The 24,278-nt window shown below is 40.0% G+C and overlaps 1 protein-coding gene across 9 annotated transcripts in view; it reads left to right on the forward strand.

Annotated features, from left to right (window-relative positions):
* Positions 1-24,278, forward strand: part of PDS5B (PDS5 cohesin associated factor B) — a 201,112-nt gene that overhangs the window by 156,390 nt on the left and 20,444 nt on the right. For 7 of the 9 annotated variants that reach the window (XM_049853418.1, XM_049853416.1, XM_049853415.1 and 4 more), the window contains 8 exons: positions 1,819-1,942; positions 9,458-9,662; positions 12,033-12,147; positions 13,936-14,068; positions 14,317-14,436; positions 15,583-15,645; positions 16,214-16,359; positions 19,781-19,886. In XM_049853418.1, coding sequence (XP_049709375.1) covers positions 1,819-1,942; positions 9,458-9,662; positions 12,033-12,147; positions 13,936-14,068; positions 14,317-14,436; positions 15,583-15,645; positions 16,214-16,359; positions 19,781-19,886 — 1,012 coding nt within the window. The remainder of the gene's footprint in view (positions 1-1,818; positions 1,943-9,457; positions 9,663-12,032; positions 12,148-13,935; positions 14,069-14,316; positions 14,437-15,582; positions 15,646-16,213; positions 16,360-19,780; positions 19,887-24,278) is intronic. The other 2 variants (XM_049853413.1, XM_049853414.1) reach the window with 1 other exon arrangement.

A 24,278-nucleotide genomic window follows, 5' to 3' on the forward strand; every position in this document is an offset into this window, starting at 1 on the left:
CCTTAGTGCAAATGAGAGCGTGGTATTAGGTGATAATAAAAATAATAAAGGCTTTCCTGACACTGTAGGGTCCCTGTGAGCTGGAATTAAACTCGTTATACTCTAGGAATCATTCTAATTACATATTTCAATACGTACTGTTCTCACATAAACCCTGTAAGGGTACTGTTGGTATCCCATCTTACAGATGAGAAGTCTGAGACACGAAAAGCTAAATAACTTGCTGATAAGTAAGGCGGCTGATAAATGGTGGGACCCAGATTTGGACTCGCTCAGTCTGCCAGCAGCCTGTGGGCCCGCACGGTCGGCCCACGGTCTGTGTTCACGTCCATCACCACTAAGCCATGTTGCCGAGTAGAATGAGGGGTGTAAAAGTAGAAAACAATCTGAGGAAACAAACAAATCAGCGGATACCAGGGCATGGAAAAGCGTATTTACAAGATGTAGAATTAACCTTTGGGGCTTCCAGAATCCTGGTTTGCTACAGAGTCGACTTAATTGGGTTACCATTGTTTGGATTGGTATTTTTCAAGTTGTGCTCCCTGGAACATCCGGGGGCTGCCTGGAGGGGGATAAGAAGGGCGTCTAGTAGAAACAGAGCAGGTGAAACCTGAGGAGCCTCTGTCCCGTGCTTTAATAGGAACCTGGCTTTTATGTGTTTACACCTTAAACTTGTATGTCAGATTTTATTCGAAGGAAAGATCCCTTTGCTTAACAAAGTGAAAAAGAGAAAACAAAAGCCCACTGGAGTAGACAGAAACTACTGGTCTAGATGGAACATTTTAAAGACAGACACGGAGGAAGCATCTGCGGTCCATGCCTGTGGGGAAAGTGTCCAGCCACAGGCCTGTACTCTGAGCTGAGGACTGTGGTTTACCTGTTAATGGCTATCGACAAACTAAAAAGTACCTTTGGTGCATGTCCTGAGACCTCAGAATGTTATCAGTGTTACATTCATTCAGTTAATATTTTTACATAATCCTTCGAAAGATAAAGGGTCTTACCCGAACCAGGACAATAGATCTTGGAAGAGTAAGATTTTTTTTTTTAAATCCCCTTCAGTGCTGCGTACACAACAGACACACTGGTTATATGAATGTCGTACAATAATCTTATACTGTAGAAAAACAGTTACATGAATGTTGTACAATAATCTTTTACTGTAGAAAAACACACTTTTTTCCCTCTTTGCATTAAGCCAGGATCCCTGTAACTCCTCTGATAGGTCACTATGTTAGGAAGGCTTGTGTGGATGTGCTTACTAGTCAGGAATTCTGTGAGGTGTGCCCACTCAGCGGAAGTTTCCTTTCCTTATGCTTGAGAAGGAGCCTCTTGGAAATACTTGAAAAATTGAATTCTAGGTCAGGATAATGATAATTTACCTACTATACTGTTGCTTTCTTTCTACTTCTTAGCATGGTAGTCTTGGCTGACTGACTGGCAGTTGGGACATATTTACACCTAATCTGTATTTGCTTAAGTATCTAAAAAAAAAAAAAAATCCATAATGGAAGAATTAAGACCTAACAACTAGCATAGAAATAGATTTGTTCTAGGCACGGCTGAAAACTGTGAGTAGGATGAAAGAATTAATGGCTTTGAAGGCACTAGCAAAGACTTACGTTTAAGAGAAGAATATTGTAATATTAGATATCATTTCCATAGTTTAGTAAACATAATATGGTATTCACCATCACTAAGTTATTTTCTAATTTTTTTGCAAGAATAATTTTTACAAAATTAGATAAGCAAGGAAGAAAGGCTTTTGTGCAGACATTTAAAAAATGTAATCTGCATTCTTTCTTGCTTATTTTTCAGTAAACCAGATATGTCCCGCCTGAGACTTGCTGCTGCCAGTGCAATTGTGAAGCTGGCACAAGAACCCTGCTACCACGAGATCATCACACTGGAGCAGTACCAGCTGTGTGCACTGGCTATCAACGTAAGGACCCCTGCTTACCCTGTCTGATCCTGGACTTTTAGTACCAGCTCTGTGCACTGGCTGTCACCCTAAGGACACATGGTTACCTTGTCTGATCCTGGACTTTTAGTACCAGCTCTGTGCACTGGCTGTCACCCTAAGGACACGTGGTCACCTTGTCTGATCCTGGACTTTTAGTACCAGCTCTGTGCACTGGCTGTCACCCTAAGGACACATGGTTACCTTGTCTGATCCTGGACTTTTAGTACCAGTTGTGTGCACTGGCTGTCACCCTAAGGACACGTGGTTACCTTGTCTGATCTTTGACTTTTAGTACCAGCTGTGTGCACTGGCTGTCACCGTAAGGACACATGGTTACCTTGTCTGATCCTGGTCTTTTAGTACCAGCTCTGTGCACTGGCTGCCACCCTAAGGACACGTGGTCACCTTGTCTGATCCTTAACTTTTAGTACCAGCTCAGTGCACTTGCTTTCACCCTAAGGACACGTGGTCACCTTGTCTGATCCTTAACTTTTAGTACCAGCTCAGTGCACTGGCTGTCACCGTAAGGACACATGGTTACCTTGTCTGATCTTTGACTTTTAGTACCAGCTGTGTGTACTGGCTGCCACCCTAAGGACACATGGTTACCTTGTCTGATCCTGGACTTTTAATACCAGCTCTGTGCACTGGCTGTCACCCTAAGGACACGTGGTCACCTTGTCTGATCCTGGACTTTTAGTACCAGCTCTGTGCACTGGCTGTCACCCTAAGGACACGTGGTCACCTTGTCTGATCCTGGACTTTTAGTACCAGTTGTGTGCACTGGCTGTCACCCTAAGGACACATGGTTACCTTGTCTGATCCTGGACTTTTAGTATCAGCTCTGTGCACTGGCTGTCACCCTAAGGACACGTGGTCACCTTGTCTGATCCTGGACTTTTAGTACCAGCTGTGTGCACTGGCTGTCACCATAAGGACACGTGGTTACCTTGTCTGATCTTCGACTTTTAGTACCAGCTGTGTGCACTGGCTGTCACCATAAGAACACATGGTTACCTTGTCTGATCTTTGACTCTTAGTACCAGCTGTGTGCACTGGCTGTCACATAAGGACATGTGGTTACTTTGATCTTTGACTTTTAGTACCAGCTGTGTGCACTGGCTGTCACCATAAGGACACGTGGTTACCTTGTCTGATCTTTGACGTCTAGTACCAGCTGTGTGCACTGGCTGTCACCGTAAGGACATGTGGTCACCTTGTCTGATCTTTGACTTCTAGTACCAGCTGTGTGCACTGGCTGTCACCATAAGGACACGTGGTTACCTTGTCTGATCTTTGACTTTTAGTACCAGCTTTGTGCACTGGCTGTCACCATAAGGACCCCTGGTTACCTTGTCTGATCTTTGACTTTTAGTACCAGCTCTGTGCACTGGCTGTCACCCTAAGGACACGTGGTTACCTTGTCTGATCTTTGACTTTTAGTACCAGCTGTATGCTCTGGCTGTCACCCTAAGGACACATGGTTACCTTGTCTGATCTTTGACTTTTAGTACCAGCTCTGTGCACTGGCTGTCACCCTAAGGACACGTGGTTACCTTGTCTGATCTTTGACTTTTAGTACCAGCTGTATGCCCTGGCTGTCACCATAAGGACACATGGTTACCTTGTCTGATCTTTGACTTTTAGTACCAGCTGTATGCCCTGGCTGTCACCCTAAGGACACGTGGTTACCTTGTCTGATCTTTGACTTTTAGTACCAGCTGTATGCCCTGGCTGTCACCCTAAGGACACGTGGTTACCTTGTCTGATCTTTGACTTTTAGTACCAGCTGTATGCCCTGGCTGTCACCATAAGGACACATGGTTACCTTGTCTGATCTTTGACTTTTAGTACCAGCTGTATGCCCTGGCTGTCACCATAAGGACACGTGGTTACCTTGTCTGATCTTTGACTTTTAGTACCAGCTGTATGCCCTGGCTGTCACCATAAGGACACGTGGTTACCTTGTCTGATCTTTGACTTTTAGTACCAGCTCTGTGCACTGGCTGTCACTGTATCGACACGTGGTTACCTTGTCTGGTCTTTGACGTTTAGGAAGAAAAACATCACCGTGATAGATAGTAAAAATCTTGAATGTTTATTATCTCCTGGGAACCCTGGTGGCATAGTGGTTAAGAGCTATGGCTGCTAACCAAAAGGTTAGCAGTTCAATTTTACCAGGTGCTCCTTGGAAACTATATGGGGCAGTTCTACTCTGTCCTATAGGGTCACTATGAGTTGGAATTGACTAGATGTCAGTGGGTTTTATTTTGGTTTTTATATCTCCTTCTGAAAAATTTATGTATGAGAAACATTTCAATGCTTTTAAACTGTCATTTGAGTTTTGGGTTTTTTTAACATGGTATTTAGGAGCCCTGGTGGTGCAGTGATTAAGCCACTTGGCTGCTAACTGAAAGGTAGGCAGTTCAAACCCACCAGTGGCTCCTCAGGAGAAAGACCTGACAGTCTTATCCTGTAAAGATTGCAGCCTAGAAAACCGTATGGGGTAGTTCTGGTCTCTCACATAGGGTGACTGTGAGTCGGGATTGACTTGATGGCAATGGGTTTTTTTTTTTTGTATCGTAGTATTTAGTTCCTAAAACAAAGGAAAAAATAAAGAAATTTATATTTTTATACTGACATGGGATATCCTAATTTCAGATCAGAAGCATTCCTTCTTACTCAGTGAATTAAGTTCTCAAGTTATTAACAGTGATGACTTACGGCTTCGTAGTCCACTCTTAGAGATTTTATATTAGAATACATTATATTGGAGCTATTCACTTTTACACATTTTTAGTACCATTGAGAAAATGAAAAAGGACTTTCGTAATAGTAAATATGTAAATATGGTATTCTGATGTGAGCTTTTCATTCATGGTTTGGTTATTTTACACTTAGTTTTCTTGTTCTTTTCCAAGCAGTCTCATGTATAAGAATATGTATAGCGTTTATCTCAGTACTTTCAGGGGTCATTGTAATTTCTCCTTTTCCCCCTCCTCTTCCTTCTACTGCTTATTTTAAAAGTATTGCTTATGTATACCATCTAGGCTCGACCATTATGTTTTTTAATTACAATTATTTTGTCAATTTCTAGTGCTTCAGTCTTTAAAACAGCTATTCTAAATCCTGTTTATGATTTGTTTTAGTTTTATTGTTGTTCAGATATCAGACAAACTGGGAAATGAGATTTGTGGGGCGCCAATAACTTCAGTGTCTAGTTTTCTCATTTAGTTTTGGAGATAATCTTATTTTGTAAGAAAGTGAAAAAAACTTTTTTTTTAAATATGTGTTCAATTTCTTTGAAGAAGAATCACCTATGCAGGTTTTCTTTTGTTTTTTAAATAAATTGACAATTCTGTAGCCTTGAGTTGGCAATACTTGCAGTCTATTGATTTATCAGATTCTTGGTCTGATATTTCTTATGGTATTGGTGCTGTCATTATTGAAGTAGAAATTTTAAAAAACCAAGGAGGAATGGGAATATATAAAAAGAAATGGGCTCTTTTGGAAACTTAACTCTAGCCGTTAGTTAAACATTCACCGTGTATGAAAAGAATCCATACTTATTAATTTCTGTGGACTTTTCTGTCTAGTGTAATATTTGTAATACATTGCCACCTCAGTTACTAGCTTCCCAAGATTAAATTGCCTAAATATTAAGATTGTTTGGGTATTCTATTGAGTGTGGAACATGTGTTAATTCTTGAAAGTTAGTTATTAGCATCTTCCCACAGCTTATAAACACGAGGTTTTACCCCATTTTAAATAAAACGTCTCCCTAATTCTGCAGTTTCATTAAGGCACATGCCCGTTAGCCCTCTTCATACCTCCAGGTCTCAGTCTACACCTCGGTTTCTCTTGGCCTTTTACTCCCTCACTCCCCATCACTCACACTTTGTCATTTGCCCTCGTTGTTTCTTCAGAACGTCCTGTTACTGTCACCTGGTCCGCTGACCTTAGTCTTCGTGGTCCATCTCCTTCTGTTGCATTACTGATGCCGCTCATTGCACCTGTATTTGTGAAGCTCTCTTCTTTGGATTCGTCTCCTGATTTTTGTCTTCCTTCTCTGACTACGTTTTCTGGCTCTTCCTCCTCTTGTGTACGTGTTCTCTGTGAATCTGTCCATGTTCAGCTTCTCCATTTATGTATTCTTCTTTGGCTATCTCATCTTCTCTGTAAGTGACACCAATGCCAGCAACATTCGTCTCTGGTCCCATTCCAGGTGCTAAACAGAAATTTCATATGTTTATGTTCCCTGAATATAAGACTGAATTTATAATCTTCCCAAGTCTGTTCTTTCCCAGCATGGAGAGCCTCGTAAATGTGAAATAAATCTGAATGGCATTTCTTAGACCTGAACACATGAATCCTATTTGATCGCTTGTTCCTGCACCTCACTGCGAAGGTCCAGATAATCCTGACCTCTGATATTGCTTGTATCTCTCTTTTTCACCCCCATTCCACTGCTCCTGTTGCTGTAACCATCATTAGCACTCCCCTGGGCTATTGTGAGACTTTCCCCATTACTGGTGAATTTCCTGACTAGGAATCAGCTCTGGTCATATTATTTTCCTGTTCAAAAATATTTAGGGGCTCATACTTGAAAAAAAAAAAAAAAGAAATACTAGTTTTCAGCCTGGCATTCAAGCCCCTCTAATATTTGGACCCGAATGGAATTTGCAGCTATTCTTTAGCACACTGCCACTTAGCTACCGTCATTCCAGTGACGGTGAGCAGTTTTCTTTTTTGTGCCTTGACTTTGCTACCTTGAATTTTCTTCTCACCCTCCCATCTCCATACATCCAAACCTTTCTACAAAGTGAGACTCAAACACAACCTTCTTCCAAAACTTTCTCTGATTGTTAGAGCTGGAAGTGATCACTCTATCTTTTCAGTTCCCTAAGTATTATGTTTGCAGTCCTCTCAGACATACTGAACTTGGCTTTGTGCTTCAGTTATTCACATATGTCTGTCTGGTTTAGTTCTCGGATTCCAGCTGAGCCTCTTTCCAGGCAGTGTTGTGTCTTGCAGGCCCTTGCCATGTATTTGAATTGAAAGTAGGTCTGAAGGAGTCGAGACTCAATACTATGAATCTTGACGTAATTTAAGTAATTCCTTAAGTATTTTGGAATTTAAATTCAGTTTATCATCAGACCTTTACTTTGCATTGCTACGGTCATACGTATTTGTAGGTTCTGGAAATACAGAGATGAGTAACTCACGGCACTGCCCTCAAGAAGTGAACAACCTCTAAGGAGAAACCGAATATAAATGCTTGTAATACAGTGTGATACACAAAGTGATCGAACTACATACAAGGCACTGGAAATTGTTTTGAGGATAATTTCAGCAGAAAAAGGCACTGAACATGGATTTGCCTGAGATGAAAAGCAGCATTGATTTTACAATTAACAGTGAATGAAAGCTTTGATTGGAATTTTATCTTGAGATAGAAAACTTAGTAGAGTTAAACACCATCTTTTTTTTTTCCTTATATTTATCCAGTTATTGGTTATAATTGCAATCTGGAAAGAATCAAGTGTTTGTGCTTTTGAGAGTATAATTTTCCTAATAAGGTCGTATTACCATATCCTTTACTTCACATTTAACTTTCGTAACACAGTCCACGCATCTTGGCAGAAACACTGGAAGGCTTCCTCAGTTCCCAGTAGGACCCCTTCTCGTACTTTATTCAGATGATTCTCTTTTGAAGTGCCTGCTGTGTGTCGTTCTTGTCAGTTTTCTCTTCTTGTGTTGTTAACTGTTCTTCAGTCACCTTGCCTGTAAGTTGACATCTCTTCCCTAACGCCACTTTAATGGCTTTTTGAAATTGTACTGCTTTTACCATGATTCACAGACGGACTTTATGAGTACTTTGCATTGTTTTGATGGATCCTGAGCTAATAGTGAGAGAGGAGAAAAACATGGGCTCGGGTGGGGATATATCTAAAGGAGGAGCCATACTTGAGTGGAGGTGAACGTTTTAATGAGTGGCCTATAATTTCTTAAGGAAAGGTCTGTTCAGTTGTGAGTATATTTGTGATATTTTGATGTTTCCCTATTTATGCAGCTTATAATTGTATGTTTTCGTGATAAATACCTGGATGATGAACCCCTTCCTTCCCTATAGAGCAGCACTGAGGAAGCATGAGCTCACTTTAATCTTGCTTTGTCCAGCGTGAGGGTGGATTTGCTGTTGCTATTAGTTGCTGACTACTCTTTTTAAAGTAGGTATTTGGTATTATAATAAACTGAAGTTTAAATCAAAGAAGATACACAGAATAAAGATTCAAAGATAAGGGCAGCATATCATGAACTAGGCTTTGAAGAAAAACTAAACAATCATTTGAGATAGGAGAAAAAATAGACATAAATTTGTAATAGCGTGAAACACACCACATCGTATGTGAATTGGGTGGAATAAAGTGTACCATGTTTTTACACAAATAAGGCGCGCCTTCTGTTTGTCAGCCACGCCCTCTCCCTGCATGGTATTTTCATAAGCACTGCTATGTCAATTTCTTTTACTTGTTGCTGTAAAAAATTAGCATAGCACGCTTATGAGGATGGGGGGGGCGGGTTGGTAAACAAATGTAGAAGGCTCATATTATTTGCGTGAAAATACAGTAATCCTAAAGATATTTTAAGTCCTGTGGAAGAGTTTGGGCTGTTTCCTATAGGGTAGGAAAAAGCTAATGGTCCGTGTGCCAGGTCTTGTGCTAGGTGTTAGAGACACAAAGACAGACAGACACAGTGTGGTCTTGAGGGAAGTGGCACTGTGCACAAGATGTTTTAGGATCATACGCTGAGTGCTGCACTGAGACCTGCCGAGTGCTAAGAGAGCGTGCACGTGGATGCAGAACTCTGATCCTGGGCCGCTTTCTGGAAGGTGTGTGAGCTGCCTTTAAGGAGTAGGACTCAGCTGGGCAAGTGAGGCTGGGCGGTGAGGTGGGGGAGTATGGGGAAAGCAGGCACAGGGTTACAGACAGTGTGGTGAACTTACTGAACTACGGAGTTTGGTGTTTCTGAAATCAATTAGGAACTCTTACCGTCAGAGCTGTGCATTTTAATCTGAATAGTTTTTTAAAGGCTAGAACTAAAACATAAATTGGGCAGTTTTGTCTTGCTCAGTAAATGAAAGGCTATATATATGAAACAATCAGTGTTTAAACTTTTTTTTCCCATATCTTGTTTGTTTAAATGAGGATAAATTTATATTTACTAGTTGTATCTGTTTTAAAAATGCATCCAAAAGTATATCTGTTGTAAAAGTTTTCTATCATCCGTCATGAGGATCCAGGTGACCACTCAGAGACCTAAAATTCCCTTGAGTCACAACGTGTCAGTCTGTGAGCAGAGCAGTGGCTGTAGATGAACGTGTTACGGCTACCCGTCTTGCCTTGATGCAGCCAAGTTCGTATCTGAAGTTGTTACTTAACGGTACTCTTAGCTGCCATGGGGATGATACCCGGGATAATTTTGTCTTTACAGGATGAGTGCTATCAAGTACGACAAGTATTCGCTCAAAAACTTCACAAAGGCCTTTCCCGATTACGCCTTCCACTTGAGTACATGGCCATCTGTGCACTCTGTGCGAAAGATCCTGTGAAAGAGAGGAGAGCTCACGCCAGGCAGTGTCTGGTGAAAAATATAAACGTTAGGCGCGAGTATCTGAAGCAGCATGCAGCTGTTAGCGGTAAGCACACAGGACGTTTCCATCATGTAGAGTGCAAAATGACCTTACTGTTCTTTATTTGATTCTAATTGTTACTCATTAAATAAGACATTACTATTTTTCAACAACAGCTTTTCATTTAGAAAGGTGGTCGTTTTTTAAGTACAAATGTGTGGCTATGTAAGTATCAACCCTGTATCCTGATGTAAATGAGTAAGCGGCCAAGGAAATGAAACTGCAATCGCTGAGGCACTTCTAATGGAAGAATAAAATGTGTACATTTATACTGACTGTCCAAGCACTGCCTTTTAGTTGAAGAAAAGTCTTTGTCGATTGACTGCTCTCACCATAGAGACATTACTCTCAGGTCCTGTGTGCCTATTTGTACATTTGCTCGCTTCACTCCGTCCATGTTAGTCCGTGTACCTTGCTGACTTGTATCACTTGTTCAGCAGCATTCAAATCTACCCAGTTAGCCAAGTCAGAAATCAGAGGTGCTCTTCCTCCCTGCCTTCTTCCTCTCAGCAGCCACCGAGAGTCCTCTTAGTTCCTCCTCCAGGGTCTTGATCATCTCTCCTCCCCTGTTGTATTTCAGGTGGGTTATTGTAGTGTGCTCCCCTGCAGTGGACCACACTGCTGTCAGTATTATCCTTTTAAAACTGATGTGATCACATCACTTTTTTTGCTTCAAACGAGTGTTGAGTCTTCATTCTCGTATGATCAAGTTGTAGTTCGCGCTGAGCCCGGATATCCAGCTTTCTCTCCAGCCACGCCTTGCTATGAACCCTGGGTCCCTGGAGACATGTGCAGCCATCTCTTTTGCTCTGTTGTCATCTCTATGTAGAAATTGCCTCCCCCTTCCAGGGAAACAGACACACGAAAAGCAAAACCGAGGACTATGGTTTGCACCTGTTGACCTGTTGTAACTACAGCTTTGCTGTTACCACATGGCCGTGGCTGTCTTTCTTTCTCTTACTGTCTCACTTTGAAGGCAGTGAGGCTCTGGAGTCCCTCCCAGCCCTGTCATGTACGGCTTGCATTTGGGCAGACTACTCAGTTAACCTGAGCCCCGAGTTTCTTATTTGTAAAAGTGGATATAATTATACTCATTTCTTAAGCTTGTTGTGATGATTAGAAAATAATGAGTATAGAACATGTGGCATAGTGCATGGCCCCGAGGTGTACTCAGCGTTGGCTGTCGTAGGCACCTCTCAGTGAGGATAGCTTCTGTCTCCGCTGTGCTTTGATGTAAACTCTACCTCGTCCTACTCACCTCTGTAGCCTTATTTCTTAACGTAGGCCTGGGACGTCCTAAGCACTCAAGAACTTTGATTTCATTTGGGTTACACTGAATTTCGAATCTCTCTTCTGTGCCTGCCTTGAAATGAGCGGTTTACGTACAAACTATTCTCTTCCAGTTCAGCTCTAGAAACAAAAAAAATTTAGTGCCTCATTGATGCATATAAGGTGCTCTGGTGACACAGTGGTTAAGTGCTTGGCTGCTAACCAAAAGGTTGGTGGTTTGAGCTCAGCAGCCGCTCCACGGGAGAAAGATGTGGCAGTCTGCTTCAGTAAAAGTTACAACCTGGGACAACATGGGGCAGCTCTACTCTGTCCTGTAGGGTCGCTATGAGTTGGAACTGACTGGATGGCAGTGGTTTTGGTTTTGATTGGTACATATTGATATGATTACACTTTAGGTTGAATATCTGCTATAAAATTTTATTTTGAAAATAGGAAATACAAAAGAAATGGTTCATAACATCAATCTTGATTGTTCTGAATACAGTTTTTAAAAGTTTGTTAGGATTACCACTGACTTCTCTAAAGAAACGTGCTGATCTCTGTCAACAAATTTGAGAAAACAAATTGAATTTAAATTAAGCTATTTAAACTAAGAAGTCCATTCTTTTTTATATCTGTTCTGTTAGAAATAGTGTCAATATTTACTTCCTATTTTTGTACCATATTGACTGCAGGGTTTTAGTAGAAGTTTTGCATTTTGCTCAGCAGCTTTAAGAGAGTGTTGAACATAGGGTCGCTTATTATTGTAGGAAAACAAGATGTGAAGTCTGTCAATTGTAAACATGGCTTGTTTGGGTCACTTTTTCCATATGTGTTTGGAAACCTAACTGTTGTCTGTGTAACAGCAACACATGTATATTCAGTAGGCATTTCAGTATCGCATATACTGTATGGATGGATGGATGGATGGATGGACGGACTGTTTAATTTATGGAGCACCTCAACATGGAACATCCAGGATGTTTTTCTCCTACCATGGTGTGGTGAACGATTGGGGTACAGGAAATACAGTATCAGAGAGAGCGCACAAGATTTGGTTTTCTAACCCAGATTTTTTGTTGTTATTTTGTTCTTTTTTTTTTCCAGAAAAATTATTGTCTCTTCTACCAGAGTATGTTGTTCCATATACAATCCACCTTTTGGCACATGACCCAGATTATGTCAAAGTACAGGATATTGAACAACTTAAAGATGTTAAAGAGTAAGACTTTTCCATCCCATTTTCATATTTTCTGAAAGCTGTTTTTACCCTTTACTGCCAATAATGGGATCTTAACTGTAATTACTTGGCTTATTAGATTTAATTCATTTCTTAGGAGTTTCAGGTTCTTTTCTTTATTCCTTTTATTGCTCTCTTATTTGTTTTTCTTCATACCATCTTGTCACATGATTTCTTATATATTTTCCCTAAATTTAATTTAGCACACTTATTTTAGTTCTGTTTCTCTACCAGTCTGCCATTTCTTTTCTATCAAAGCAGTCCATTACAAGTGTCACGCTAGTGTTTATCTTTCCCCACTTCCTTCTGAACTCTGTATAGATATTCACGTGAGGTGAGGTGGTGCTCTCCTTCAGTCACACGGTGAGCACGTTATTTCTCTGAAGCAACTGCCTTCCTCCAGAGGAAGAGAGAAAGGCCTGACCTAACAGTGGGCCAGGTTCATAGCCGGAGAACCACTCCCACTCATTACTCCCTTGGTGATTCTCTACGTAGAGTTGAGGGCAGTTGTGGTATAGATTATTGCTGAGAGACTGAGCAGACTAGATGTGCCTGGGTGTGGAATAGGAGGATGTGGTGGTACTTGGAGAAGCCTTCATTAGACCAGCAGAGTTCCTTGACCCTTTTTCTGTTATAATAAAGAATGACCTTTGTGAGTTTGATTAAATTGTTATGCCTTTAGCTTCCTATTAAGGAAAATAACTTTTTTTTTAATAACATATTTTATAGATAAATAATTAAGATACTTCAGGAAGAATAAAATCAAATTACTAATACTTCTCATACCAAGGGAAAAAAGCTATTACTCTCATGTTAGCATTTCCATTTTTAAAAACAAGCAGTTAGCTCTCCCAAAGTGAGTTCTGTGCTAGTGATTATAACTAATGAAAGCTTCTAGCTGTCCTTCCTTATCAGAGAACATTGGCTTTTGAAATAAAATATTCTTGGAATTTACTAGACACTTTAGGCTGTATTTCTGAAGAGCCCCAGTACAGCCGTGAGTAACGTCAGCCACTCTAGGAGACCTTATCATACACCTGCGCTCTAAAAGCTTGTTTTTCCCCCTGGAATCCCCGTATCATGTTTCTTTCTCTTCCTCCTCCTGTTGCTTTTCTCCTGTGTGTATCAGCTGTGGCTCTGTCCCTTTCCACTTATAACAGAATAACAGAGCACTTTTGGTTCTTTATTGAAAAGGATTTTATGTAATTAACTTCAAACCTGGGATACGGAAACTCTCTTAGTTTGTCTCTCTTAAAGCAGAGACTATATGTGGTTATCAACCATGGCTTTTTCCTCCCTAATTTATTGACGAATATTCTTAACAATTGAGTAGAGTAGTTAAATTCTCTTGAAGGCTTCTAATCAGGACAATAGTCAGTCTTGGGTATTTGAGGCCTTACTTTGTCCATGGCCCAGTTACTCCTTTAGGCAGTCTTCTGTCCCTGGGATAGCTGGGGGTTATGGTCACTTTGTTCTTGGCACCATAAGTGTTCCTTTTTAACCTGCCTCCCTGGGAAAATTAGTGAGACTTTGAGAAGGGGTCTTATGAACTCACACCTATATTGCTAACCTATTGTAATGTAATATATATGTAGGACATTTTTTTTTTCCCCTGCTGATTTATAGCTGTTTCTTTCTTTTTAATTTTCCCTCACTTTTAGAGTTATAATCTAAAAAAAAATTACATTGTAAATTTAATACTTAGAATTATTGTGTCTGTATTTAACAAAGGATCTTTTTTCTTCTATATTTCTTCTTCTTGTTTTTTAGATGTCTTTGGTTTGTTCTGGAAATACTAATGGCTAAAAATGAAAATAATAGTCATGCATTTATCAGAAAAATGGTAGAAAATATTAAACAAACAAAAGATGCCCAAGGACCAGATGATGCAAAAATGAATGAAGTATGTAATTCCCTGCAAATTAATTATGGTTCCATGTTGGTCTGAGCATTTGGGTATGGGCTTAAAACTCCGGTAGGATTTATAGGCAATATCAAACAGCCTTTTCTGTTAGTAAGATGTATACACTGACAGTTGCTTTCATTAATTTACCAGTTATTCTGGATGCATGTTCTAGAATTACTCCTGATTCACAGAGCCTGGGATGCCAACTTAAGTACCTACTGGTTTTTTTTTTAATACCATTGCAGAAATTGTACACTGTGTGTGATGTAGCCATGAATATCATCATGTCAAAGAGTACCACATACAGTTTGGAATCTCCTAAAGACCCAGTACTACCAGCTCGTTTTTTTACCCAACCTGACAAGGTAGGTATTTTACGATGTGTTTGTGTGTGTTGAAGTAAAATCTGTTCTCAGCACTAGGCTGTGGGAAGATCAGGAAGGATCAGTGTCACAGATGGTGCACTACCAGGATGTTGAGTGGTTGCCATCAGTCTTGAAAATAGGTTGAAGAGTACAAGTTGGAGGGTACAAATGAGGTTCAGAGACGATTTAGGGTGATTTGCAGTTTGTGTGGAGAGTTTTAAGGCAGTCTGTGAGCGCAGCAGAAGTGGGATCAAAGTATATGGATTTGTGGGTTAATGGCCATCGATCAGAATGGGAAGGAGAATGCTGACAGAGATAAAGCCTGAAGTTACAAGCCCTTGTTTGGGTTTTTAACTGAGCCTGAAGTTAAAGCCCTTAGTTTGGTTTTAACTGAGCCTGAGGAAATAATCAGAGACACTGGGAACACTACAACTCTGTGCCCAAACTCTTTTCCATAAAACTCTAGTGTTGTGTATGATGCAAAGGGGTGTTTTTCTAGAATCCTTTTCAGAGAGTCATCATGTCCCTAATCACACTGAGTAACCTAGAGTTTTGGAAACCACTCTACCTTCTTTTTTTTTTTCTTCAAAAAAGCAAAACACCGGTTAAAGTCTTGTGGGGCACTGACTGACTTTATGAAGTACCAGTATATAGAGAGATTTGGAGCAGCAGCTGTGTAGTTTTACCCAGTAGTCAGAAGGGGCTCTCTGTGTTTAAGGATTTGCCTACGGATGAGCAAAATAACAGTAGGACTGTGTGTATGGTCCAGTCCCTGGGAGATTATTGCAGAAGCAGGAATACATAGAATACAGTCCTGTGAGTGCGGTCCCTGGGAGATTATTGCAGAAGCAGGAATACATATAATACAGTCCTGTGCACGCGGTCCCTGGGAGATTATTGCAGAAGCAGTGTTTTCTGATGCAATCCTAGAATGCAGGGATCGTGAAGCTCAAGTGTGACTTGTTCACCTTGGTGATAGCATGAGGTTAGTTTGAGGTTATTACAGTACTTAAAATCTGTGACTGAAATTTTGTGTTTTGTGTGCTTGGAAAGAAAAAGCTGCTGTCTATTCTTTTGGCTTTTGAACTGCTTTGTAGATCGAGTTCCTCAGCGTTAATTGACTGCTTCATTTTCCCTTGCTTATAGAACTTCAGCAACACCAAAAATTACCTGCCTCCAGAAATGAAATCGTTTTTTACTCCTGGAAAAGTACGTCTTGAAAAGCACTTTCATTTTTATTGTGTTGCAGTTTGTTTTAGTTAGCGGCCCTATTGGCATAATTACGCTGTTTCGGATTTCTCCAAAAATGTGTATATCTCAAAGTAGAAAAAAATAATCATTATATATTTTATTGTCTAGCACAAAAATAATTTTGTTTATTGTATGTAAGCTAGATAGAAGCTGATATACACAAACTTATTTTTTCGCTTTGTAATACAGCTCAGGAGATTTTGACTCATAGATTTCTTAATTGTAATATCAAGATCAAAATCCTAAAATGAAAAGGTCTCTTCTTAAGTCCTTCCATGGCAAGAGTCCGCCTCCTCTCACTGTTGGCTGTTGGCACTTTCTATGTAAGCCTTTTCCCCACGTGACTAAGAAACTGAACTGTGATGCTGTCAGTGTTGTTCTCAGTTGATTCAAGCGAAACTTCTTTTGCTTAAGGATAGACACGTTTTTCATGATTTGTACGTAAATACTTTGACAGAGGTGTTATTTATGTTATGACATGTAAATTTAGTTTTAATTAATCAGAGACATGCATTTCTGATTTCAGCCTAAGACAACCAATGTTCTCGGAGCTGTTAACAAGCCGCTTTCCTCAGCAGGCAAGCAATCACAGACCAAATCGTCACGAATGGAAACTGTGAGCAATGCAAGCAGCAGCTCAAATCCAAGCTCTCCTGGCAGAATAAAAGGGAGGTGCGTGCATAAAAAATAGCACACTTTACATTTAAGGATCCCAACAAGGCAAAGAGATCTAAAATAATATAATTTAAAGCATTTAATGTCCATGAACGGAAATCATTGGGTATCGTAACATTCACATTGAATGTTGGTAGCCGTTTACAAGTTCATATGTTGCCTTATGCTTGTTTTAGGTAGATGCTCAGTCTTAGCTTTTCGTGTTCTACATTTTGTTGGGCAGCCTGTGTTGGTAGGCATGAACTAGCCTGCAACCTAAGTGTCCATCGATTGTAACACCCTTACTTCAGGGTACACCCTGTAGCAGAACACAGAATCATAATTTATGGCCAGGTATGGAAGACTTTCCTGATTCATTAAAAACCGAGTGAAAAAGGCAAACTACAGGCAGTGTTATGGTATCTTCTCCAAGTTTTTACAGATTTGTATTTCTATTTGCTAGTGTGTGTGTAGAAAGGTTTTGAATTAATACACAATATCGTAACCATGTTTATGGTAATCTAGTGTAAGAGGAAGATAATTTTATACTCTTTGGTGTAGTTTGAATTTCTTTTTACCATGTACATGTATAAACTTGTTTGTTAAAAAAAAGTAGCTTTTAAAACGAACTTTCATATTATGCTCTCACTACTTTTAGCACAAGTGCTTAGCATACTGCATACTGTTTGTTAGCCACAGAGCATTCTAGAGGGCTGAAGACTGCCACTGCTTGCTGATTTTACTAAGTTATTCTGGAAGACCATGCTGTCATTGGCAGTGTTCATAACCAGTCAGTAAAGAAAGCAAGAGATACTCCAAAATGGATTATCAGTTTCCTCGTCATGAATAGATTGTTCAAGGATGTAGAGTACATTAGAAATAGAAGAGGCAACTACACCTGTTACTGTCATTTGTTTTAGATCCTGCTGGATTAACGCCCAGTATTAGCGGCTAATGCCCAGGTGGTCCTTCAGCTGTGCTTGTCAGTGGCTGGCCTCATACCTAACATGGCCAAAAACGTTTCCGTCAGTTTGTTTCCTGTGTTATTGGTTTTTCTCCTTGAGTTCCCAGTTATAACTAAAGGGGACCTAATTCACCCCGTCATCTAGGTTGAGAGGCTCACACTTGTCTTTGGCTCTTCCCCTTGTCTGTGTGTTCAGCTGCTGAGTTTCCACAGTTTTTTTTCGTTATGTTGTTTTGTCCTTCCCTGCTGTCATCATTTAGTGTGTTCTTGTTCTTTAATTATTGTAGTGTTTGTTGCTTTTCTCTTCCTTACTCTCCTCACTGTGTCACTGCTAGATCATCTTCTTAGAATGCCACAGTTTTTGGGTTACGCCATTGCTCAGAAATCTTTATTGTCTTCCCTTGTCTACAGAATGGAGCCGTAACCTCAAGCTCTTGCTTTCAAGACAATTACAGTGTTCCTCTGGGCTCATCTCCCATTTTTTCTCAGAACAGTGCCTCCTGGTCAGTCGTTGATAGGTTCCCTGCTATACTTTTCACTATACATTTTTATACACTTTTTTAAAAACTTCCTTTTAGCCTCTGACCAATCTCTTTTGTCACTTTTTTGTCCAAATTTCATCTGTTCATTACGACTGTTTCCAAGGGAATGAGCCAGGTTTGTTTGAGAGACCAGTTTGGTTGGAGAGTGGGGAAGAGGGGGAAATTAGGTTGGTTTTTTCCTAATTTTTAAATTAGTAAGAGATTAGGCTGAGAGAGAGCCAGGTTATGTCTGGGCTTTGTGGGCCAAGGCAAGGAGTTGGAATTTGATGTTAAGTGTGTGCAACTGGGAGAATGATCTACTTGATGCTTTCAAAAGATTGCCCTGATGATTTATGGAGACTGGACTATAACAGAGCTAGAACTGAGGTAGAAAAACAGTTAAGAAGCAGATAAAACAATCTAGGGTATGAATGAAGATGGCTTGAACTATGAAGATCTTAAACAGTTAAATTTGGAGTTTGAAGATCCACTGATCTTGCCTCTGGGTGCAGTGAGAACAGTTAGGGAAAGGAAGAATTTAAGGCCGCATCCTGCCTGTTTGCCGGAATAATTAGACAGATGGTGGTGCCGTTTACTGTTTTGAGGGAAGTGGAGAAGAGAGGAATTTAAAATAGCCAGTTTGCCCATGTTAAAATTGAGGTGCCTACTGGAAATTCAAGTAAAGTGTTGAGTAGGCAACTGGGTTTGTGAGGCTAGGACTCATGGCAGCTTCGGGGCCAAAGATCAGGATTTAGGGTTCAACAATATATACTTTTTTTTTTAAATAATATTTTGTTGTGTTTTTGGTGAAGGTTTACACAACAGTTTAGGTTCCCATTCAACAATTCCTACACAAGTTGTTCAGTGACATTGGTTACTTCACAATGCGTGAACATTTTCATTATTTCCGTTCTGGTAGTTCTGTTGCCATTAATCTAGCTTTCCTGCCCCATTACCTTCTCATCTTTGTTTTAAAGTAATTATTCACCATTTGGTCTCATATTGGTGATTTTTAAAAGGAACGCATTACTTATGGGTGATATTCATTATTTTTGGAACCAGCTTGTTATTTAGCTACAAGGTGACCTCTGGCTAGTTTCAGTTCAAGGTCTGAAGAGGGGGTCCTTTAGTTTCAACCAGTCCAGTAGGTCTGGCTTTTTTTTTTTTTTTGGAATTTGAGGTTTTATTCCACATTTTTCTCCCATTCTATTAGGGATCCATCTGTTGTGGCCCTGATCTGAATGGTCCATAGTGGTAGCTGGGCACCATCTAGTTCTTCTGGTCTCGGGGTAGATGAGGCCATGGTTCGTGTAGACTGTCTGGCAGACTAGTTTCTTCATATATAGATGATTTTTAAAATCGGATAAGATGAGATCACCGAGGACAGAGGACTGAGCCTTTCTGAGAGCATGTATGTTCATTCATTGAACATATATTTATTGAGCGGCTACTCTATGTAAGCCACTGATCCAAGTGCTTACTACACAGTGGTGAGCAGAACTGACCAAAGACCCATGCTTACATGCTAGCAGGGGAAATTCGTCAGTAAATAATAAACATAATAGCTATGTGTGTTATAGAGCATTACTATGACAGAGAAGAAAAAGTACAGCAGGGGATAGGGAATGGCAGGGGATGGGGCAGGTCACAGAGTTGGCCAGTCCAACTGAATACCAAAAAGTTTTCATTTGCCTTATGTTCCTCTGCCCCCCAAATAGAATTTAGGTTTTAAAAAGACTTAGGAAAAAAAACTAAATTTGTGCTTTTTGGTTTCCCTATTATGTTAAAATAATTCTGCTATTGCTTGTTGATTTTGTATAAAGTACGATAGAATAAAACTGATAGTTTTTTAAAAGAGTGAGAAACTCTTCCCTATAAAGCTACACTAGCGAACAGGGAAAAGATTTTAAGGTTATTTGATTGTAATAACAGTTGCAAATGTCTGTATTAAAAGGCTTGATAGTTCCGAAATGGATCACAGTGAAAATGAAGATTACACAATGTCTTCACCACTGCCGGGGAAAAAAAGCGACAAGAGAGACGACTCTGATCTTGTAAGGGTGAGATATTTGATTGTGTAATAGTTTCAATAATAACAACAACTCTACTCTATAAATAATAATTTTTACACTGAAACCAGTTAATATTACTCTCATATTTGACATATGATTTTTTCTTTTTTTAAGTGGTTTCAATCACAACTTTGAGTATGTAGTTACCCTCTACCATGTCGTTTAAGTATATTGAATCCCTGTATTTCTTGTCATTCTGATAAGTAATCTTTACTTTTTATGTCTTTGGAATCAAACATGCTATTTCATACTCAGAAATGAGGTAAATGGAACGAAGGACCTTGAAGATGTCTCCCTTTGGTTTATTTCTTGAGCCTTTAATTACTTAAATAAGCTTCTCGTATGGGTTGAAAATGGCACAGTTTTCATGAAGTCCTTATCCAGCTTTTAAATCTTAGTAACAATGATAACTTGTATTATAGACACAGTTTGTCAATGTCATTTGAAGACAAATTTGGTAAAGTTTTAGTACAGATACAGAACACAGTTATGTATTCCAACACAATCCAATGGCCGTAAAATCAGGCTTATTTTAATGTTTTATTTAAGTCCTAAACATTTCTTATATACCCAATTAGAACCTCTGAATCAGTTTCTTTAACTGTGAAATGTGGATACTTAGCTAGTAAGGTTTATCAGAACAAATGAATTAGCCCAGATGAAATTGTTGCTGCTGCTGTATTATTGTTGTTATAGTGATAATAATGATTATCCTAACAATATAAGTTAAAGTGTTTGAGTCTACCTAAATAATAGGAGTGGGGGATTATTGATAAAATTATTACTCCTGCTTTCTCTGAAGTATTACTGCCCTTTTTGTTTTCCACTGGGCCGACTTTAGTCATTCCAAGAGTTTAACTTATTTTCAGTTGTTTTCGAGTTTCACCAGTAATTCAATTAGCCACTTTGTTTCTCATTTCTCTTAGAAAAAATTTAAAGTTCTAGAATTCTTGCTAAATCCTTACTACCTGCACTTCAAATTCGGATTTGTACTGACTGTTTAAAAATTTTATGGAAGCAGAATTAAAAATTGATAGCTTGGCCAGAAAGGAATCCTGTTATTTGTATTTGTAGAAGAAAATCCTTGAATTGGAAAAGATATTTATGTCGTCTCAGTTAATGCAGACATTTCTTCATTGTTGCTCAGGGAGCTGGTCACCAAGTACTTAAAAATGCCGTAAATGTATACCTGGTGGTTCCTCTTGTTTGTTGGAAAGGTCAACAAGTCCACTCACACCCAAACCCACATCCCCCCCTTCCCAAGTTGGGAAACATGACTTTATTAATTCTTCTTCACAGTTTGTGGCCCTATAAATTCCATATTTACTCCTACCTTTTGGAGCAATGCAGAACAAAGTCTTACTCTGTCTTTCATGGAGCAGTCTTGAATTTCTGAGCACTCGAGGATTTATTTGTATAATCCCAGTGGAGGCCTTTTGCTGTTTGTTGTGGCATCCATAGAGTGTAACATTGGGTCCTGTATCAGAAATACAAGTATGTTATTACTAAGGTAGTTTCATCTGAAATGTCCTCAAAGGGGTGAGCATTATGAAACACAAGTTCAGTTTAAACATGAGTAGATTAGAGCAAAAGGTAACATCTTACTTGCAAATATCTTTTTTTAACGACGTAAAGAGCGACTGTACATGTGGGCCTGGCCAGATGGAATATACAGGAATCAAATCGACTACATCTGTGGAAAGAGATGATGGAGAACTTCAATATCATCGGTCAGAACAAGGCTAGGCGCTGACTGCAGAACAGACCATCAGTTGCTCATATCAAGTTCAAGTTGAAGCTGAAGAATGTTAAAACAAGTCCACGAGAGCCAAAGTTTGACCTTGAGAATATCCCATCTGAATTTAGAGATCATCTCAAGAACAGATTTGGAGGCAGGGCCTAGATGGCAGAATAGCCAAACGCTACCTGCGATCCCTCTTACGACAAAGACTCGAAAAAAACAAGTGAAATGATTATATTTATGACAAGCTAGGAGCCCTGAACATCAAAGGCAAAGTTAGAAAATGGACTGAGAGACGGGGAGGGAAAGACAGTTCAGAAGCAGAGAGGAGTTACCAGACCTGATTGCCAGGAGCCCTCAGGCACCATCCCCAGGAGCGACTGTTGTGGGCTGGTGGTAGTATTTGGCTGCAGTTTCCTCAGGGAGAAACAGCCTACTCATACCTCCAGAACCAGAGAAGAACGGCGCTCTTGGCAAAAGCTAAATACTTGCATATGTTTTACCGTGTTCCTTGCCCCTAAGCAGGCTTCAGTGGTTGTCGATTTCCCTGGGCCTGAGATAGGTCCTCTTGCATGCTTAGAGCCATTCTCCCCGCCCTTGGAAAAGGAATAAACTCACAACTGGGGGAAAAGATAATCTGCCAGCTCCACTAACCTGGGGAGCTCAGGACAGAAGCGGCCCCTGTCCAGGCATAAACAGTCCATGGACTTTGAATACCTTTCCTGCCCACATGGGCCTGTGTGGGCCTATTTCAGGAGAATAGAACCTTGCTGGCAGACTGCAACTGTTTTAGCTGTGAGGTGGAGAGGTGGGTGTTTGATGTTTGATACCACTTTGCCTATTAAACAGGGTCCTCATCTATCCATATCAGGGGCCTAAGGACTGGTGGCTCCACTCAGGTCATCCAGCCACCCGCAACAGGGGTCCAAGGATAACTGGTACCTCCCAGTCCTTACAACCAAAAGCACTGGGTGCCCATGGTCCGTCTGCAGAATGCACCCACCTCTGCACCCTAGGGAACAGTGATGCACTTTCCTCACAGACACTCAGGGGACAGTTGTCAGACCCCTGCCTAGTTCAGAATGTGACCCCCAGCAGCAACCAGGTACCAGTACCTACAACAATCACCCTTGCCCCTCTAAGACTGTAGGACAGAGCATGTGCCACACACTTGATGACCAACTACCAGGACACCTGCGCTGAATCCATACAAGAAAAGTGAATGGACCCCTAGGTTCATATACCTGATAACAGCTCTAGACATCTGATGACAGGACGTTAGAGCTTCAAAGGTGAAAATAATCAAGCTAGCTCACTCAGGCAACCTATTTGGGCATAGCAGAACAAAACAAAGCAAGAAGCTAGGATACAGTAAACAAACATAAAATAAACTAATATAATACTGTATAGATGGCTTGAAGACAACAGTTAATATCAAATCACATAAAGAAGCAGACCATGATCGCTTCAACAAGCTCTCAAAACAAAGAATCCAGGGATCTTCTGGATGAAGGTGCCTTCCTGGAATTACCAGATGCAGAATACAAAAGATTAATATACAGAACTCTTCAAGACATCAGGAAGGAAATGAGGCAATATACAGAACAAGCCAAGAAACACACAAAGCAGTTGAAGAAATTGAAAAGATAATTTAAGAACATAATGAAAAATTTAATAGACTGCAAGAATCCATAGAGGCAGCAGTCAGAAATTCAGAAGATTAACAATAAAATTACAGAATTGGACAACTCAATACGAAGTCAGAGGAGCAGAACTGAGCAAGTGGAAGGCAGAATTGGTGAGATTGAAGATAAAGCACTCTGCACCAATACATTTGAAGAAAGATCAGATAAAAGAAGTTTTTAAAAATGAAGTAACCCTAAGAATCATGTGGGACTCTGTCAAGAGAGATAACCTACGAGTGATTGGAATACCAGAACAGGGAGGGATAACAGAAAATACAGGGAGAATTTTGAAGATTTGTTGGCAGAAAACTTCCCTGATACCATGAAAGATGAGAAGATATCTATCCAAGATGCTCATCAAACTCCAGGTAAGGTAGATCTTAAAAGAATGTCACCAAGACATATTATAATCAAACTTGCCAAAACCAAAGATAAAGAGAGAATTTTAACAGCAGCTAGGGATAAACGAAAAGTCACCTAAAGAGGAGAGTCAATAAGAATAAACTCGGACTACTCAGCAGAAGCCATGCAGGCAAGAAGGCAATGGGACGACTTATATAAAGCATTGAAGGAAAAAAATTGGCAGCCAAGAATCATATATCCAGCAAAACTGTCTCAAATATGAAGGCGAAATTATGACATTTCCAGATAAACGGAAGTTTAGGGAATTTCTAAAAACCAAACAAAAACTACAAGAAATACTAAAGGGAGTTCTTTGGTTAGAAAATCAGTAATACCAGGTATCAACCCAAGCTACACTGGGCAGAGCAATCAGAAGTCAACCCAGATAGGGAAATCACAAAAATAAATCAAGATTAAAAAAAAAAACCCAAACAAACTCAAAACAGGGAAACAGCGATGTCATTATGTAAAACAAGATAACATTAAAACAATAAAAAGGGACTAAGAAATCTAGTCATAGATCTTTCATATGGGGAGGAAGACAAGTTGATA

The sequence above is a fragment of the Elephas maximus genome, chromosome 14 (assembly GCF_024166365.1).
Source record: "Elephas maximus indicus isolate mEleMax1 chromosome 14, mEleMax1 primary haplotype, whole genome shotgun sequence".
NCBI classification, from domain to species: Eukaryota; Metazoa; Chordata; class Mammalia; order Proboscidea; family Elephantidae; genus Elephas; species Elephas maximus.